Source organism: Dipodomys merriami, unplaced genomic scaffold (assembly GCF_024711535.1).
Source record: "Dipodomys merriami isolate MVZ:Mamm:240054 unplaced genomic scaffold, mDipMer1.0.p SCAF_1098, whole genome shotgun sequence".
NCBI lineage: Eukaryota > Metazoa > Chordata > Mammalia > Rodentia > Heteromyidae > Dipodomys > Dipodomys merriami.
Window position 1 is genome coordinate 50,423 of NW_027202380.1, and position 20,409 is coordinate 70,831.

At 44.3% G+C, this 20,409-nt stretch overlaps 1 protein-coding gene across 4 annotated transcripts in view; it reads right to left on the minus strand.

The window, feature by feature from the left end:
* Positions 1 to 20,409, minus strand: part of LOC138815513 (uncharacterized) — a 43,575-nt gene that overhangs the window by 2,064 nt on the left and 21,102 nt on the right. For 3 of the 4 annotated variants that reach the window (XR_011368339.1, XR_011368346.1, XM_070004978.1), the window contains exons 2-4: positions 5,094 to 5,214; positions 3,604 to 3,711; positions 1,609 to 1,685 (exon numbers count right to left, since the gene is read on the minus strand). Coding sequence is in view for 1 of the 4 variants with exons in the window: in XM_070004978.1 (XP_069861079.1) it covers positions 1,609 to 1,685; positions 3,604 to 3,711; positions 5,094 to 5,214 (306 nt within the window). In the remaining 3 variants the exon portion in view is untranslated. The remainder of the gene's footprint in view (positions 1 to 1,608; positions 1,686 to 3,603; positions 3,712 to 5,093; positions 5,215 to 20,409) is intronic. The other variant, XR_011368345.1, reaches the window with a different exon arrangement.

Genomic DNA, 20,409 nt, shown 5'->3' on the forward strand with positions numbered 1-20,409 from the left:
TGGTATATCCCCTGTTTGTCACTCTACTTGATTTTGGTACCCTGAATCTATTTTTTTTTCACCTGTACCCTGAATCTCCTATATACATTTGTATAATTTGGGGAGGGGAAGGGAAATAACAAAACGCTGAAACCAGGACACAGGATGACCCATTGGAACAATGATACTCATAGGACAGTATATTGGAAATTAAATTTACAACTTTCCTTCTGGGGAGGACTGAGGGAGGTGGGGATGGCAAGGGATAGTGAGAGAAGAAGGGCAGGGGTAACAATGCGCAACAAGAAATGTACTCATTGCCGTACTCATATAACTGTAACCCCTCTGTACAGCATCTTTATAATAAAATAAATAAAATAAAATATAAAAAAGAATTGAAAAGGCCAGGCCATGCTACTCATGAGACATTGCCTCCTACTGCATTTGTATAGCAGGGATTGGAGGGATGACCCCTGCTTTTCCAGGCAATTCGTGTGTGTGTGTGTGTGTGTGTGTGTGTGTGTGTGTGTGTGTGTGTGTGTGTGTGTGTCATGGGGCTTGAACTCTGGGAGTGGGCACTATCCTCAGCAATTCAGCTCAAGGCGAGCACTCTACCACTTGAGTCACATGCCAATTCCGGTTTTCTGAGAGTCAAGGGGTGTCCTGCCCAGGATTGGCTTTGAACCTTGATCCTCAGATCTCAGCCTCCTGGGTAGCTAGGATTACAGGTGTTAGCCACCGATGCCCGACTTTTTCTAGGCATTTTATGGGCTACTATCATAATCAGCCTGTGTCCTCATTCACTCAACTATACTATCTGAAACTAACTTAAGGAATTCTGTCCCAAGACAACAGTTATCAGTAGCTCTTAAGGTGTGATGATAAGGTCCAGACAGATGCCATGTTTGAGCTCAAATATCTCATTCTAGCAGAATGGGATAAGCTGGAGGGAGAGAGAAAATAACTGGAGACATGCGAAACCATTCCTCCAAGGCACCATCAGAAGCCAGGAGTGTAGTCATTGGCTATGACAGCTAAAAGACATTAGATGTAAATAAACTTTAGGTAATATAAACAGTCTGATCTATCTCAGAATGTTTATCATGTCTTCAGATATGAGGCAGTGAAGAATGGCAACATGTTTCTCACACCTCCATTTCTTCATCAGTAAAGCTACGTGAAGGGAGCTGGGAGCAGGGGTGCAGGCCTAGAGTCCCAGTTACTGGGAAGGCCGAAGTTATGAGGATCACTTGAGTCAACTACATCAGGATCAATCTCTAAATTGAGTATGCAAATAAAGAAGTATACAGTAAAGATTCTAGTACTTGACCTCCGCAACATGCTTCAATTCTATAAGCAACTATTCACTTACTGGACAATGGAGCCAACACAAGTGGGACTACTTTCTAGTCTTTGCAAGCTGTCAGCTCTGCTGCACCTGGACAACTGGCTGTGGCCCTTGGGGTTTTCTCTGTTGTCACCCTTGTATACAATGGACACAGCCTGAAGTCTCCTTCTCATAGGTTTCTCATGACTTACATCTGTCCTTGGTCTCTAGGTGCACAGTCATTTACATATACTGTTCCTCTTCTTGCTCTGCCAAAGTAGCAGACACCAGGAAATGCTTACCCAAGGATACCAGCCAGGTCAGGCGAGAGATGCCACTGAATGCAGGAAAGCCAAACTGCTCTTCGTCCATTGGCCAGCTGTGGGCAATCACAAATGCTGTGAGGACTAGGAAGTAGAGAATGCCTGACAAAGAGCAGGACCCAGGTGCATGGGAGAGCGCATGGACACAGGGACCTTGCCTTACAAGGCAGCCAAATGTAGCCTCAAATAAGAAAGCTTCTTGTAGGTTTGAACTTCAATTTTGCTAGTAAAATGAGACATGCTCCTGGCAATAGCACACAATTCAGCTAAACAGTATGATGAAAAGATCTAGGCTTTAAATATAGGAAGTTTACATGTACTTAGGAAGACAGCTACCCTCCACCCACCCCCCAAAAAAAAAAAACGCCTCTACAATAAATGATTTAAAGTTACCCACCATCCAGGCACAGTAGAGCAAACCGTAATACAAGCTACTTGGGACATGGACACTGGAGGAGTGTGGTTCAAGACCAGCAGTCTGGACAAAAGTTACTGAGGTTCTATATCAAAGTCTATATCAAAGTATAAGGGCCTGTGGTCCCAGTACTCACAGGCAGGACTAGGAAGGTCCCTGACTGCATCTGGCACCAGGTAAATGTTCAGGACCCTCTGACAAACAAACTAAAGCCAAAGGTGCTGAGGCATAGCTTATGTGTAGCAGGTAGAGAGTCCTGAGTCATTTGCCACTGCTGCCAATAATGTTAAAGTCTTCTGGCAAGAGGAGAACAACCATGGTCTGCTAAGCTCCTGAAACCCAGATTCTTATCAACTCCATGTGAAATGGCGCACATCATGAAAATGGAAATAGAGAAAACAGCAACACTGGTCAGCTAGTTCAAGAGCATCAAGTTGATGGAGTGCTAAATATTCCCTTCTCTCTTCACAAAACCACACTCTGGAGAGTGTATGTACTAGAATTTCTGCCTGATTATGAAACTGACTGCTCATCTTCGTCCTTAGCCCAAATCTTAAACAAAACCTAAACTTAAGACTTCATATACGTTATATTAAATTTGTCAATCATTTCTTATGATTCTGACATTAACACTTAAAACAATGAGCGTGTTCTAGAGAATGACATATACAAGTTGTAGCTGGGTGCTGGCAGCTCATGTCTAGAATCAGCTACTTGGGAGACTGCAATCTGGAATCATGGTGTGAAGTCCATTGGGTCAGGAAAGTCTGTGACGCTCATGTTCATGAACCACAGAAAGCCAGAAATGGAGCTGTGGCACATGGTGGAGTGCTAGCCCTGTGAGGAAAAGCTAAGGGAGAGCACACAGACCCTGAGCTCAAGCCCCAGCCTTGACACACAGAAAAATTCTAAGGAAGCACACATAACAATTCATGGAGGCACTAGGACCTAAATGAAGCATCAAACTTAGAAGCAAAATCAGCTCCCTCCAGGCTGCTCACCATCTCCTGAAGTCCATCTCCTCTGAACACCTTACACAACAGCTCCTACCACCTCCTGCCACAAACTGAATCTAACCTGGTCCTGACTGGTATGTGAGCTCAATGCCTGTGACCTTCTATTGCTTTACCTGTTCTGAAGGTAATAATTACCAACTTTACTTGGCTATTATGTGAGTTTCTGACACATATTGTTATACTCCTTGTCATAAGTCTCCTATATCATTTTCAAACATCTGGACAATGATATTCCATTGTTTTGAAACTCATGAGGAGATAAAGCATCTTATCACCCATTGAAGTCCAGGATCCTAAAGATTTTCCTTCTCTAATAAAAGCCACTCAGATGGTCCTGATACCCATATGAGCATTCATCCAAGCACAAGAGCAGGTATCTCTAACAGGGTCCTTTTCTCCTATTCTTGCTCAAAGAATGACTACCATACAATAAATGATCCAATGTACAATACATGAAATACTGTGTACCCAGCCAATGTTCCTCTAATTTCCCGGACAAGGAAAGGAGCTGAGTGTTCAATGTGTCTGCAGACTAAAACTGACCTGTGAAGAGAAGGGACCCTTTGAGCAGTTCTTTCCCCAGGACTTCTCTTTGCAGGATTGCAAATTCCTCCATCAAGAGTTCTCTGTGTTCTTCCTGTATGACTTTTCCTGTCATGACAAAAATCGGTTACACATGCCAATTTGAAGTACTGGGTACAGGTGCACATCTTGAGAGGCTGTGTCAGCCTCAGGAAAGGACAGGACACGTGTCCCTTAGAAATATTTCTCTTAGCAAGGTCCCAGTGTCTCACTACTGTAATCCAAGCTACTCTGCGATCCTTGGACCAGCACAGAAACAAGTACTATCCTGGCCAGGTGTCTAGGCTCTCCGCACACCTCCACCCACGTGCCAGCTGAAGGAGACTCCAGGTGGAAGCTCAAAACAAATAAAACTCTAAGAAAGCACGACGGTAGCCACCTGTCTCCAAAGACACCATGAAACTTCAGAAGTGTCTGAGAGCCCACAAGGGGTTAATCTGGGTTCTGGAAAGGATTCAGTTACACACACACACACACACACACACACACACACACACACACACACACACACACACACACCTATGACCTGAGGAAGGGAGATAATGTGTGACTCTATTAAAACTGAAGGAACCATGATTTATCAAATGATCATGTCTTCAGGATCACTGAGAAACATTATTTAAATTGTTGTACAAGTAAGATGTTAACAGTTTTTGATGTGTGGTGGAATTTTCATATCAAGGTGTGATGTTTCCCTGTATGTAAAACAAACAGGCTCACAGGTTGTTTGAGTTACACAAATTATCTAGAATAAAATAAAATAGAACACAGAGCCAGGCACCAGTGGCTCACAACTATAATTCTAGCTACTCAGGAAGCTGAGATCTGAAGATCAAGGTTCAAAGTCAGCCCAGATAGTAAAGCCCAGGTAGTATAGTTATGTCCAATTAACTACTAAAAATAGTCAGAAGTGGAGCTGTGGCTCCAGTGGTAGAGTGCTAGCCTTGAGCAAAAGAAGCTCAGAGATAGTGCCTTCCCCCTGAGTTCAAGCCACAGGAATGGCACAAAAAGAAAAAAGGATCACAATGCTACTCTGTTCACAATGCGTTCTTTTATTTCACATCTTTGGAAAAGTACCAAGCAATCACACTTGCCTGTGTGTTGGGGAAACGGGAATCATATGGGACAGGCCCTCTGGGACTCAATGTCAGGCTCCTTCACTGGAATTAGGGAGTCAGGAAGATAGTTATTGGTGTGATGGTAGTGAAAACACAAGACTGGCTGAATCACAGCCCAATAATGTCTTGCAATACAAAAGCTTTACAAAGGACGAGCAAGTGTCCAACGGCCCTCCAGGGCCAGTACACATGTTACTCCATACTACGACATCATGACCTAGCTGGTCCCAACAGCTGGCCTCTGGGAGGCTGCACTCAAGAGGGCTAACCTCCAGAGCATCAGGCAAAATGTGCTAGGGAACCCATCCCTATAAGAACAAAGCCAATACTTACTGCTCCTTATCAGTCGTTCCCAGTTGACAGCAGCCACAGGCAGAAGCAGGAAAGGCAGTGCAAGCTGCAGAGATGAGATACCTCTTGGCCTCAGAAGTATTTGCAGCCTGCGATGAGGACCCTGTAAGCCACGTAGTGCATTAGAGTCCGTTCCATCATTTTGCAAACATTTGACCTCCCTCCCTGAGATCTAGATCCTGTGTCAAACACAAAGAAGATCACAAATATGGGAAACAAGCTTGTTCTTGGGGTAAAAAATACTGATGGCCAGGGGGAAATCTGTGCTGTTGAAGTGTCATCATTTTCTCTCCTTGTAATTTTCCACCTTTGCTGCCTGTACCCAACACTTCTACTACTGGATGAGATGCTGAACTCAGTAGGCTAGAACAACAAGGGGCAGAGGAGGTTAAATGTAACCTCCTTAGGAAAGAAAAGAAAAAGTAGTAAGGAAATAAGGAAACAGTCTCATTCTTGGTTTTGGCATCTCTAAGAGGTAATGTTGAGTGGATGGTCTCAAAGGTCCTCCCAATATGATAACATGACTCACTAGTCATCAGCAAAAAGGAAGGTAGAATACAATAAAATGCCAGGTTCACCCTTCAAATGAGAAAAGCGCAAAGAATACAACAATACCATGCATCAACAAAAATATGGCATAAGCCAGATACTGGTGGCTTGTGCCTGTAATCCCAGCTACTCAGGAGGCTGATCTGAGGTAGCAGGGTTTCCCAGTGAGCCTAAGCAGGATAGTTCATGAGTCTTTGATGACTAATTAACCATCAAAAAGCCAGAAGTGGAGGTATGGCTTAAGTGACAGAACACAAACCTTGAGTGTAAAAGCCAAGAGAAAGTTTAAGGTCCCAAGTTCAAGGCCCAGTATCAGAATACACATGCGCACAAAAACACATGGAATGACCAAGATCACATACACAATGCTAAATGAAGTGTAAATTAGCATAACCTGTGTGGAGAACAATTCACTTACTAGAATAAAGTTGAACAAATTCAACAGGGCCTTTATTCAGAGTCTAGGATAACCCGTCTGGGTTAAATACATAAAAATATGAATTACAGAATGCTTCTTTTGGTGGAATTAAAAACAATTTCCATGTCTAGCGGTGTATAAGGGAAGTACACAATGCACTTGGGTGGTCTAACAGCTTAGTCTTCTTTGCATTGCTAAAACAAATACTTGAGGTGAATCAGCTTATACAGAAGAAAGGTATTATTTCAGTTTAGTTTTAGAGGTTCCAGTTCAGGGTCATTTGGCCCTTTGCTTTCAAGTCTGTGGCAAGGAGTACCACCATAGTGGGAGTATACACATAATAGCCAAGGAGAGAAAAAGACAAGGGCTCAAGATCCCAGGATCCACTTCAAGAGCAAGCTGCTCCCCACGCCCCACCATTGACCTACCTTCCCTTCCATCAGGCTCTTCCTCCTGAAGGTTCCACTTCTCTTTCCTAGTGCCTCTGACTTGTCACTTGGCCTTTCACACATGAGCCTTATACGATATTCCAGATACAAACTCTAGTATCCAATTCACAGCAGTTAAAGGGATAAATAGTACTTGTATAGCTCCTATTATGTTTTTGCAAAGAACAGATAAAATAAGAAGTTGATCAATATATAGATCATTCCTGAGAATCAGAAAAGAAAACAAAGAAGAGAAAAGAAAAACAAAAGGGGAAAAAAAAGACTTTAAAAACCAAGTAATTGGGCTGGGAAGGTGGCTCAGTGGTAGAGCCCTTGCCTTGCATGCCTAAGGCCCTGGGTTCGATTCCTCAGCACCACATAAGCAGAAAGAAAAAAGCCAGAAGTGGTGCTGTGGCTCAAGTGGTAGAGCGCTAGCCTTGAGCTGAAGAACTGAGGGACAGCGCCCAGGCCCAGAGTTCAGGCCCCACAACCGGACCCAAAAAAAGACAACCAAATAATTTTCTGACCCAGTAAAGAACATAGAGCTCAGCAGAATCTCGGCAGAAAGCACCTCCAGGAAGCTCACACACAATAGGGTTTTGCACATAACAAATAAAGTTCCCTAAAACCTACTGGATACTATTGATGATTTCTATTAAAACTTACTTATTAGTAACACAAATTATTTTAAAAGCTATCATTACTGGTTCGTGCTGATTTACAGGCATTATTTCATGGACACTCCTTAGTGACTTTCTCTGACAAGCATCTCACTTATATATTACTGCATGGAAACAATCCTAAACCCAGTAGTTTCAAACAATAACAATAGTTTTAGTCCTCTTAGAAAAGGGCCAGGGTTGGTCTGTGTTCAAGCAGAGTCAACTAAACCCAGGCTTTCTGGATGATCCACTTGCAAGACCGTCATTCACATGGTCAGGATTGGTCCCAGGCATTTACCAAGAGCTCAGCCAGGCCTGAGGGCCACAGGGCTCAATGATTCCCACATGGGTGTGGGCTTCCTCACAGCATGGCGGCTGGATTCCAAGAGCAATACATGTCTAGGTGCTTAGCATTTTGATCATAGAGCTTTGCTAGGAATATAATAATCGATTTCACTACAGTCTGTCTGTCAGTCAAGGCTGTCACAACATAATCCTGGAGACCAAAGAGAAGACACATCAACCCTACCACAAGGTGAGAGGAGTAAAAAGGGAGCAGTGTGGGAAATGTGTGTCCAGAGATCCATGCATGGCTATCTTTGGAAAATTCAATATGCTACAGGGTCCTTGGTATCATCTCCATTTGGAAAATGAAGAAACTGTGTCCTACACAGACTCAGACACAGTTTTCTAGGCAGCACACAGCTCACAAGGCAGAGTCCTTGCCAGCAACTCTCCAGCCTTCTAGTTCTTCTAAAATTTCTCCTGTAATTAATCTGGCCTGGATCACCTCTACTTTCCTTTTCTGGGAAGGGTCTATGTCATGTCACTAACAGGAAGATGAAGGTAAACTTCCCATTATGGGAGATTTTGCTAAATGAGATACCTGTCCTTTCTCCTCAACTAAAGTCTGAACTGCTTGCAAGACAGGAAGCAGCTCAGTAATACCTTGTATCCACTTGAAATTTGATCCGGTTCCATGGGCACAACAGGAGTTCAATGAACTCCTATTTGAGATGCACCTATTTATTTCCAGCCTGGGTCTCTGACTCTCCACTACGCTATGAATAAAAGGCACAGGGAGAGGGGCTGGAGGCCTGTTTATACCTCCTACTCTACCTCCTCATCCCTCAACTCACATATAGCCCCTCATGTTATAATCCTTGAATGAATTAAGGAATGTATGCACGCATGAATGAATGACAGATGGATCTAAGTGGGGTAGTGTTCCAGGTTTATCATCACTTTCTTGATCCAAACAAGCAAAATCTAGCATAAGAGATAGACAATGCCTTCTCATTGAGACCTCCAAGCCTAAGACAAGGCAACCTGATGTTTTGGTGGAAAATTAAACCCAGTGGGCCTCATGTTGGAAAGAAGCAGATAAAGATGCATCATACAGAGGATGGCAGTGCAAAGAGTTTTTAGCTGAAAGAGAGAAAGGATGTAAGCTTTGTTGTTTTCATTTTATGCTGGTACTGGGACTTGAACACAGGATCTGTACACTGTCTCTTAGCTTATTCACTCAAGACTTGTGCTTTACTATGTGAGCCACATCCCCATTTCTAGCATTTTGGTGGTTAATTGAAAATAAATGTATCATGTACTTTCTTGACCTGGCTGTCTTTGAACCGTGATCTTCATAGCATTATAGAGGTGAAACACTGCTGCAATCTTTAAGCCTGCTCATCTTCTCTGACATTTTCTAACACTCTCCTTACTGGGATCCTGTGGTTAAGTGCAGAAGACACAAGGATAAGAGGAGGAGGAAGCAGTCAGTGTTCCCTGATGCCTTCTCTACTCCATGCTGTCTGCTGAGTAGAAGCTTGGGCGTTTACTCCTACTTAGACAGTTTCATAATGAAATGAAATGGGGCTGGGGGAAGGCAGCTGCAACTGGAAGTAGGGACAAGAAGTAGCTGAGATGCAGCAACCAATTCCAGTTCACCAAGATTCTACATTGGAAATCCCACAGTTATCCTGAACTGTTAATGGAGTAACTCAGAGGTTCATTCTCCTTTACCACACATCTCTGTAAATAAATAAAACCCTCTGGCTTCTACTTACCATGCCAATCTAAACCTGGTTTCTCCCATCTACCACACTTTCTTGGTTTGAAAAGAAATCACTGCAGGAAGGTACACACATTTTTGTTTCCCACAATGAGTGGCACAATGAATTGTAACCGTGGAGCGATCGTGGAGAAAATTTTCTATTTTTCTATTTTTGCCTTCTCAGAGTTCCTTCAGCAACAATTAATTTTGCTGAGTCTTGACCCTTAAGGGTCTTAGAGGGAGGTCATAAACTGACCTCAATTGAAATGCTGAATTGAAATCTCTTTGTACAACTACTGAATAATATATGTATGTATGTATGTAGATTTATAAAACATTTACTAAATAGCATGCTGTGAAAATAAATGAAGAAATTAGAGAGAGGTAATGCATTCTCTTGTCTAATTTCTCTATTGTGTTGAAAGGTATCTTTTCATAAACACAGTCTACCAAAATATTGGGTACTAGTGATGACTCACACCTGTAATCCTAGCTACTCAGGAGGCTGAGGTCTGAGGATCATGATTCCTAGCCAGGCCAGGCAGAAAAGTCCGTGAGACTCTTATCCTCAATTAACCATCCAAAAGCCAGAGGTGGAGGTGTGTGTGGTCAAGTAATAGAACTCCACCAGCCTTGAATGAAAAAAGCCAAGTGAGAACTCCTGAGACCCTGAGTTTAAGACTGTTGAGAGAAAGATTCTTATGATCAGTGAGCATAGTTTTTTCCTTGTCTGGTCTGTAGTAATTTGCTGTGCTTTATCAAAGGCACTCAACAAGCACCTCCACAGTCTGCACTTCTCAGCATGGTAGGGGAACAAAGTCCCTGCATGGCTGCAGCTGTGTGACTACTGAGGAGGGAGCTTGAGTCTTCCTCCACTGTGAGGCCCTGCCTGGGGATTCAGGCCCTGGCACCTTATCAGCTGCCTGGCAACACCTCAGTCATGAGGTAAAGAAGGATATGTTAAGATGGTAACAGAGCTGGGAAATTCCTACCACCCACTGATGTCCCAGGCTCAAACAGCAAGGCAGGCCTCAGTGTCTGTGATGACAAGTGAGAGGCCAGGTGCCTGCAGGTACCATGGAAAGCCAGCACTCTCTCCACTCTATAAGCACACCACCCTGCTGTGCCCTGAATGCCTTTGCTCCTTTATGTGCTTACTACCTGGTACTTTCCAGCCCTTACAGCATGTTTCTTCTTCCATTAAAAAAAAAATCAGCACCCATTCTATGGACACAGCTTCATATTTGTGTTTATTGTTGCATTTTTCTGTGCTGTTAAAAAATATTTTGTTTGCTTGTTTTTAACAAGGTCTTGCAGTGTAGCTCAGGCAGTATTCAAGGTCTCAATCGACCTGCCTCTGTTTCCTAAGGGCTAGGATTTCAATTGTATGCCACTTCCCCCTACTTACTGCATCCAGAGACCACATAGAGTACCTGACCTGAAACAACCAGGTTTGTACAGGTACACAGGTATCGTCCACACCTAGGACTCATTCGTTCACCACCAAATGATGGATGATTGATGAATATTGGATTGGTTAAGTGATGCGCAACTATGTACATAATTTGTGCTCCAGAGAGAAGATTCTTTTCTAATTACAGTCCACTTCACCGTTTTCCACTACCATCCACCTCTGTCCATAACACAACTTCTAGAATCGAAGGCACGACTCAAGGGGTAGAGTAACAGCCATGAACAAGAACACTAAGGGACAGCATCCAGGGTCTGAATTCAAGCCCCAATACTGCCACAACATCAACATCTGAAGAGAAAATTACAATAATGGGGAAGAGAGAAGTACTGAGTATTTATAAGCAGCACTTCCAAGTCAGGGAAGTGTTAGAAGATAAGAGTGCTGTGACTGTGCTATGCGAGGTGCGAATAATTTCCAGGGCTTTAATTTACTGTCGAGTTGGATTTATTTTAATTGCTTTTTAATAAAAGGTAAAGTGTGTTGTTGCTGTTTTTATCTATATCCTAGTTGTTACAAGGAAGAAACCTCATACTGTGTGACTATACTGAGAAACAGTTCAGCAAACTTAAGATTTCCTTGTCTATTGAACTGTAGGGGTCAGTATCATTACTTTGTCATTAATAATTGCACACTGTGGGCTAGATGCAGGAAAGACCGTCTGTCACCCACATATGACTATGCTAACATCTTCATATTATTTTGCTCATCGTTTATGGAACTGAGACCACACTCTTTCAAACCACATGGCTTGTCCTTATAGGCATCTTCCCTTGCACAAAATGCTTCAGTCATTGCTCTAAAACTGAATGCAGGAAGACAATCACATTTCCATTTACTTCTCACTGGAAAACTAGGCTGTTTTCATTTCTTCCCACACAGCTAAGCAGAGTCAAACTCTTTAAACAAAAATCCTTGTCCAGAGTGCAAGATAAAACCCTTGAAACTTTTACCAAGTTCCAGGCACTACATTATGTCCTGGAACTTTCTGCACCTTGCTCCCAGTCATCTTACCAGCAGCTCTGAGGCATGTGCTCTGGTTTCACCCATTAAATAGGAGGAAGGAGAGCATTCAGGTCAGGGAGGGCAAAGTACATGGACCAGCACACTAGCTGGGTCCCCATCAGGCTAGGATCTGTCATCTAGACAGATCACAGGGGAAACCACATAGGCCAAGTTCACAGTCCCAACATGGACAAACTGCCTCCTAGAAAAGCCGGAGCGATTTTACCCAGCAGAGCTGTCCTGGCATGGCCAACAGCAGGACAGCAGTTTTATTAGGCTTTGAGCCAGGGACAAACACATTTTAAATATGATCATCTAGGCACAGGGGTGCATTTGCCATCCAGCTTATAAAACCCTTTCCATGATTGAGCCCTTGCCATTCTCACTCTAGGTCATTTTTGTTTCCTTTTGTCACTACTTTGGTGTTATTTTCTTGCAAGCCCTGCAACCCTAGATCCATTGTCTAGCAAGACCACTGGGGGGCTGTGGCAAACATAATGCTAAGTGCACTATGCCAATGGCACTTTCCATAGCCACACATTTCCCAGGCACCTTGGAATTTGCCACAACTTCAAGGAACACAAGTAGAATGTAGGCCCCAGGTTGGCAATGCCCCTGAACAGCCCCATTCGCACTACATCAATAGTTTGGGGTCATTTTATTGGATAAAATTCTTAAGAGGACACTGATTGGAACAGATGAAACCAGTAATGGACTCACTCGTGTTAATAAATAAGCGAATAGATCCAAGAAGGAGCTCTTGGCCTATCCTGGCAGCCCTGACTTCAGTTAATGGCAGAAGGACAGATAGCTCATTAGAATAATGTCAAACATAACTAATTAGACAATTATGCTGTCACCAATTAGAACCTGTCGATATCTAATTTTGACTTCTGTCTAATCAGGCAGGCCCCAAGTTCTCCTAACTTGTTTGTGACTCAGGGCTAACGATTATTTTTTCTTTTTCTTTTGTTTTTAATTGCTCTGTAGTATACTCTGCTGAATGTAATTAGTCTAAGAGGGTCTTTTTTTTTTCTTTTGTTTGAAACAGCATTTAGCCTTACCTAGGTAACTAAGGAGGAAAGCAATGTCTTCCAAGAATGAACCACTCTCAAGTCCTGCCAGTCTTTATGGCTCTCTTGGCACGTCCAAGTCCAAATTACCTAGCTCACTTGGCATCTTTTGTTCCTGTTTCCAGCCAAGCCATCCAGTCTGCCCACTTGGCTGTGACATTTCAGAGCTGGAACCTCCTAATATCAGGGCATAAGCACAACGCAGAATTCCTAGCCACGTCTTCCTTAGGCCTAAATATACTCTGCACCAGGCTTAGCTGTCTACTGAGGAGGCAGAGTGAGAGGCTAAGTTGAACAATTTCCTCCAAATAGTTTAAAATCCAAAGTTGTCTGCAAAGGAGCACAGATGTTCTGATCTCTGACAACAGCCAGAATTTGTTGCCAACACATCAGCCCACTGGCAGAGAAAAACAGACACAAAATACCAGATCTACGTGACTCTCTTTCTGCCTGACCTAGCACCAACTCTGTGATCTCCCAGGGCACACATACTTGGCGATTATCAGCCAGGAAGGCTCAATGTCACTAGTACCCTTCAGAAACCTCTGTACTCCAGCCAACAACCTTATCAAATTTTTATCACGGTTCATTTGGGTCACCCTCCACATACCATAAACCTTTTCCTGTGAGGATTCTCTCCACATAACAAAGCAGAGAATACAGAATCAAGACTTTGGAAGCTGATACCTCAATTCACCCCCTGCTTCTTCAGGATTTGAATCTGAAGCCAATGAATGAAGCATCAAAGGTAGGAGGAGAAAAGTAAAGTCTTTCTCAAAACTGGGCACTGTGATGGATCTTTCAGAATATTCTCCCAACAGGCAGGGATGAAAACCACCAGGTATCACAAACTTCAGCAGAACAGAGCTAGCCAGAGGATTAAGTCACTTTCATTGCCCAAAACTGGCCTAGTGCTTGGAGTTTGCAAATATACTATGGGGTTTAACTACAAGGAGCAGGACCAGAAGTGATGGGTGGGTGGATCAGTCCTGAGTAAGACCAAGAAGCCAATCTACTCTCCACAAATACAGACAAGGGGTATCTCTGTCCCCATCCAAATGGTAACCTTTAAAAAGTGCAGTTTACAACCCTAGTGTATTGTGCAACTGAAGTATTTGTGCCCTTGTTAGACTCATAAGCTCTGATGCTTAGGACATCTGGCCAACAAGAACAAAGCCAGGCTCAGCCAAAGTAGAGGGGCCCACCTTGATATCAGCATCAGATGCATCCTCAGCCCCAACCTGAAACACCACACAAGCAAAACAGGATTTATTCATTATTGATGACACTCATACTGTCCAGAGAAATAAATCAATGAAGAAACATGGATGCCTTCTTCATCATCGTCTTAATTCAGCCCTGAAAGAACCTTAGTTTTAAATCTCCACAGGGAATTTATCCAACAGGCTGGATATTATTGACTTAATTCATCAGGTTGGTTTTTAAATTTTCATGTGCTTTACTTTGGCCTCAGGGGTCTAGTATAAGTCAGAACACATGCGTAGCATTAATTGGGAAACTCATGTGGTTTTCCTGCTTCCGCTGGAGGATTTGGCTCTTGGCAAGAACAGACAACACTTTTAGGGAATCTGGTTTCATCAGGAAGCAGTTGGTTTTCACTGGCTTGCCACATTCCTGTGGCTGTTCTAACCGGTGAACAGGTGCATAAGCAAAAGAGGCAAGGACAGTCACCTTCCTGCTTAGGAGAGGATTTTAGAACATGTTCACTAATTGTCAAGTAGTGTATATCAGTACTGGAAGGTGTCCCATTGAAAGAACTCGCCAAATCCAAGGATGCTTTGGAGTTCCTTTGTGGGCTGGCTATGAACACTTGGAAACTTGTACACTTTTCTACTTATAATTCATAGGAAAGGGAGGCTACAAGTCTGTGTTGAATGTTCCTATCTTGCAGGGGAAGAATGGGAGATTTTCAAGCACTACCTACATTAGAGTCTCAATCCTATGACACTGAAAAAGGATCCAGGTCTGCCTCTTCCTGACTCCAGGCTCTCTGCCCCACACAGATATCTTTCCCCATGACAGGCAATTTCCTAAGAATATTGAAGAGGAAAACCCTCAGCACTTTCCTTCAGTAACATATGTCATGATTTCTTATGCCATCTGCCTTAAGACAGACACCAGTGGTTTATGCCAGTAATCCCAGCCACTCAGGATGCTGAGATAAGAGGATCACGGTTCAAAGCCAGGCTGAACTAAAAGTTCATGAGACTCTTACCTCCAGTTAGCCAGCAAAAGTACAGAAATGGAGCTGTGGTTCACGTGGTAGAGCACCAGTCTTGAGCGAAAAATCTAAGCAAGAGCAGGAGGCCCAGAGTTCAAACCTCAGTAATGGCACACAGACACACAAAAAGACATTCCTCTTACAAGCTGTGGCAAACTGCGCATATGACTAAGCTATGTCATACCTAACCTGTAAAGGCTCACTTTCCCTCTGAAATTAAAGAAACTCATACCTATCAATTCATTTCTCACACCTCTCTTCTTAATCTTCCTATGTATTTCATTGTAGCTCTTTCCTCAGATATAAAGATCTGCTATTGCTACAATCTATATAACAATGTAGAGGGAAATCATTCTTTCCTGAAAGTGCCCTCCTGAGGTTTTACCTCAAGAATCCTGCAAATGAACCTGGAAGATGGGGGTCAGATTGCCTTCCCTTCCTCTTCCTAAAGGTGTAAGAGCCTGTACCTGAGAGCGGCTGCTTTCATGATCAATGAATGGGAGATGTGGGGCTGAGAGCTCTGCGAGGTGGTGGTCTAGGATCCTCCCTCATGGGAGACCCCTTGAGCCACAGATCCACTTCTGGCAGTTTCTTGGTTAACAGGAGGTAAAGGTCTCATGAACTTTCCTTACCAGGATGGCTTGGAACTAAGATCCTCAGATTGCAGCCTCCTAAGGAGCTAGGAGCTATAGTGAATGCCCATCCCAAAGCTTTTCTAATCTTCTAACAAAAGGACACCCCCTTCCAAGCACAATTCAGAGAACTTCAGGCCATCTTTCCATTCAACTCCAGCCTCTGCTGAGATCCACCACCTTCCATAAGTTCATCCTCTCTGAATTGTGAACTTTTCTCATATGAAACAGGAGTACTACTAGTTAAAGGGCTACAGTGAGAATTAAATGAGATAAGCTGACTCCATCAGTGAGCACCTTTCTTTCCAGTGAATGCTCCAAATGCAAATATCACCATCACCAACACTGAGGTTTCAAGCTATGTCCTATCCAGCCTCTGCACCAGCTCAGGCCCCACACAGGCTCTGCAGTGCATCAGTGCTGCCCAGGCCTTTTCTAGACCCAATTATACTTCAATGTCTCTTAAAATCACTGCAGCTTAGTCTCATCTGTAGCAAGAACATTAGCTCCATCACAGGTCTGCTGTGCTCACTCTGCTTCATCAAATATGGGTTAACAGAAACAAACAAACAAACATTTAAGTATTCCTTTTAAGCCAGCAGGAAGGTCTCACACATTTCTTCCACATTCTGGCAACTGTTCACTCAGCATCCTCATCCAGAATCCTATCCCTAAAAAGTCTGTAGCTTCCTTCGGGAAAAATCACAAGCCAATCTTTGTAAAGCCTCCCCTGAGCCTCCTAAGGCAGTGGAGAGAGTTCAGAACTCCAGGGATGTCTTTGGAAATGACCTTCAAGCCACTGACTGTCTACAGTGTGAACTCTGACAGCTCCCCGCCCCCAGGCCTACGTGTTAGGTCTGATGGCAGCCTGGAAGGTTCTAGAACCTTAGCAAGAAGGGCTTAGTGGAAGGAAGTCAGGTCACTGGAGACTTGTCTAAGGGATGGTGGGACCCCACCCCTTCCTGTTCCTCTCTTTTTGCCTCCCGGCCACCATAAAGTAGGCAGCTTTGCTCCATCCTGTGCTTCCACCATGAGGACTTGCTTTGCCACAAGGCCCAAAGGCAAGGGGCCAAGACACCAAGACCCAAATCCCTGAAACCGAAATAAACCTTTCTTCCTTAGGGTTTGGCTGATCTGGGTGTTTTGTCACAATGACAAAAAGCTGGTAACACAGGTGTGGAGCCGACCCTATGGCTTTCCTAAGTCAGACTGACACCCAGACTGCTCCTGTCAAGAATATTAACCTATGTACTTCGGTGGAATCAAATGGCTTGACTCATGGTCAACTTTTTTTGCAGTTCAGTTGCTAGAATAATAGGAAATCTCTGTAATGAGCTGTATTCACTGAGAGAGGAGAGAAAAAGTTTTCTTTGGTGGTGCTGGGGTTTGAACTCAGGGCCTCCCATTGGCTAAACAAGTGCTCAGCCAATTGAGTCACTCCAACAGTTGCTTGATGCAGTGTTATTTTTGTTTGTTTGTTTTTGTTGGTCATGGGGCTGAACTCTGGGCCCTGTTGCTGTCCCTGAGTTCTGCAGCTCATGGTGAGCACCCTACCACTTGAGCCACAGTGCCACTTCCAATTTTCTGGTGGTTAATTGGAAATAAGAGTCTCATGGACTTTCCTGCCTGGGCTGGCTTTGAACCATGATCCTCAGATCTCAGCCTCCTGTGTAAAGAGGATTACAGGCATGAGCCACCAGCACCAGGCTGCAGTTTATTTTCAAGGTGAGGTCTCAATTATGTCCCAATCAATGTAGACTGTGATCCTCCTATTGGTGCTTCCCTTCACGGATGACAGGCATGTGCCACCAAGCCCAGTGATTGACTGCATGGGTCTCAAGAACTTTTATGGCCTCAAAGTACCATCCCCCAATCTGCACCTCCCAAATAGCTAGGATTACAGGCTTGAGCCATGACATCTGGCTGAGGAGCACTTCATAAAGATATAAGCTGGGCTAAGATTTTTCCCAACTTCTGGACTTGACAAAAATCATGCAATAGATATGATGGTCCTGGCCAAGAATGAGAGGCCCAGCCTCCCTCCAGGAAAACCTCAGAGCCCAGTCACATCCATAAGAAACAGCAGCAGCCATCACACCATAGGGTGGCAGCAACCTGCACAGAACATAATCACAGCTCATGCCCACAGAGACCCTCCTTCCTATGTGGCAAATGGAAAGCCACTGCTGACATGGGGGAAAGTAAGCATCATTACAATGACCTAGGATGAAATTTGGAAAATCTGTTATGGACTCCCAAGGCTCAGCCCTTTCGTGGACAAAAAAGCTGTGTTAGTTACACACGAGTGTGAATCATCTATGCACGAATACATCTGTGTGTGCATGTGTATTGGTGCATGTGTGCATATATACATGTATCTGCCTTTGTGAGTGTATATTTGTGTGGGCATTGTGAGCGTGGTGCATGAATCTGTGTATGCATGTGTCTGTGTGTGTCTCTGTACACATGTGTGTGAGCACGCACCTACGTAGGCATGTGTGTGCATATGAGCCTGTGTGTGCATGTGTGTGCATGCGTTTCAGAATATTCATGTATATATGCACATGAGTGGGCAGCTGTGTGGGCATATATGCATGCATCCCTGTTTGTATGTGCATGTGTGTGCACACATATTCGTAAGTTTAAGGAAATAGACTCCAGACTTCTCATAGGAAGGGAGGAGTTAATATTCCACAGGTTATTAATCCTGTAAGCCTCTTCCTCTGGGGACACATCCCAGGAAAAAGGGAAGCAGGTCAGAGGGACCAAACAGTCTATAAAGTAGTACAAGATTCTAGAGCTAACCTTGCCTCTCATAAAAGGGGGAAAAAGTGAGTGATGACTTTGGGCACCTGTCCCCAGATACTAAACTTGTGGAAAGGTGAAAGTAAAACTTCAGAGGAGCTGTCCATCCTCAGGACAATGAAGGTTGCTCTGCAGCCACTTAGCAGCTCTGAGTAAGGGGACATCTGGTCCACACAGGGAGAGGACACCCCAGTGAACAAGCAGGGACATGCTGCAAAGCCCAGGACTCCCACCTCCTCCGCACAACCACCAGGGCCCCGGGCCCACACATGATGCACCAGTCCTCATACAAGTCCCCAAGTCCACATACAACCTAAGAGATGAAACCCACGTAAAGGAAGGGCACATTACCAACACCTCAAACCAAATGCTCGCCACACTTTTATGTTTTCACCAACTCACAGACTCCACAGAAAAAAGAAGCGCAATTCACCACTTCACCCTGCTCACCAGATGAGCTTTTTTCTTTTTCTCCCCTTTTTAACCAACAAAGTCTGTCCTTAATCCAAAGGCAGAAGCAAAACACAAAATGTGCAGCATCCTGCTACCTCTCCCATTCCCAGGCTCTATACCTCCTCCTGGCAGTGTTTAAATTTAAGAGTCAGCCTGGCAGGCCCAGCAGCTCTGAGATGCAAACAGCCTTGGTCCCACCCAGCACTGTGCCAGCATGGGGGAGGGGGCACAGGAAGCCAAGCTTCCTGTTTGTAGCCAGATGCACCCCCCCACTTTCCCTCTGGAGGAGGAACCAGGGGCCCCACATAGAGGCAGGGAGGTCTTTGCCAATGAGGACAGACACAGAGAGGGTACTGCATTTTGGAAGGATTTGCACAGTGCCTAACTTTAAGCCCTCACTGGCCAACTTGCCTTACCAGGTACCACCTTGGTACCAGACACAAAGCAAAGAGGAAGAGACTGGCCCAGATGAACCACTCCAATGGCAATCCCAACTACAAAGGAGGGGTTTGTGTGAGACACTTTTTTAGCTTATTATTTTTATATTGAGGTCTAACTAGGGAAGAGATCTAACACTCAGTTACCACCCCCTCCAGCTCCCACCCACCCAAAAAAACAGCCAATATACTTTCAATCTTTCCTAGAATTGCTTCTTAGGTTTGGAGATAGCTTAAATGTGTCCCCCAAGCCTCTCAACCTTCACCCCCCACCCCCCTACACCCCAACCCTGGCAGTGTGCCAATGTTAGGAAGGACTAAGGCCTTTAAGAAGAGAGGCCAGAGGTGTACACTGAGAACATCACAGTTGGCTGCCAGTCCCAGCAGAAATTAAGACCCCAGTCTGGAAAGGTGGGTCAGTGGTAGAGTGCTTGCCTTGCCTGCATGAGGCCCTGGGTTCAATTCCTCACCACCTCATAAGCAGAAAGCCTGGAAGTTGCCCTATGGCTCAAATGGTAAAGCACTAACCTTGAGCTGAAGAGCTCAGGAACAGCACTCAGGCCCAGAGTTCAAGCCCCATGACCCACCAAAAAAAAAAAAAAGAAAAGAAAAGACCTCATTTCAAAAAATAAGCCCCATCCCTGAGCTTTTGTACTTAAGACTAGTGCTCTATACCACTTGGACCCACAGCTCCACTTCTAATTTTCTGGTGGTTACTTGGGGTTGAGAGTCTCATGGACTCCATAAGCTTGGCTGGCTTTTAACCATGATCCTCCACTCTCAGCCTCCTGAGTAGCGACTGTTATAGGCATGAACAACCAGCACCTGACATAAAGCAAAATATTTTTACGGAAAGCTTCAATCCATCAGCATGTTCCCTATTTCCTACCACATGTACTATGGCTTGGTGGCTCTAAGCAGCTCCTGCCACAGGCTGGCACAAACACAAAAACTGTTACTCCACTCTGACCACAATCAGTCTCCTGGGAATTACGGGAGGCTCAACTTGGAAGAACACTGTGTAGCCAGCAGATGGTAAACTAGACACCAGTACCACAGCCATCTCCATG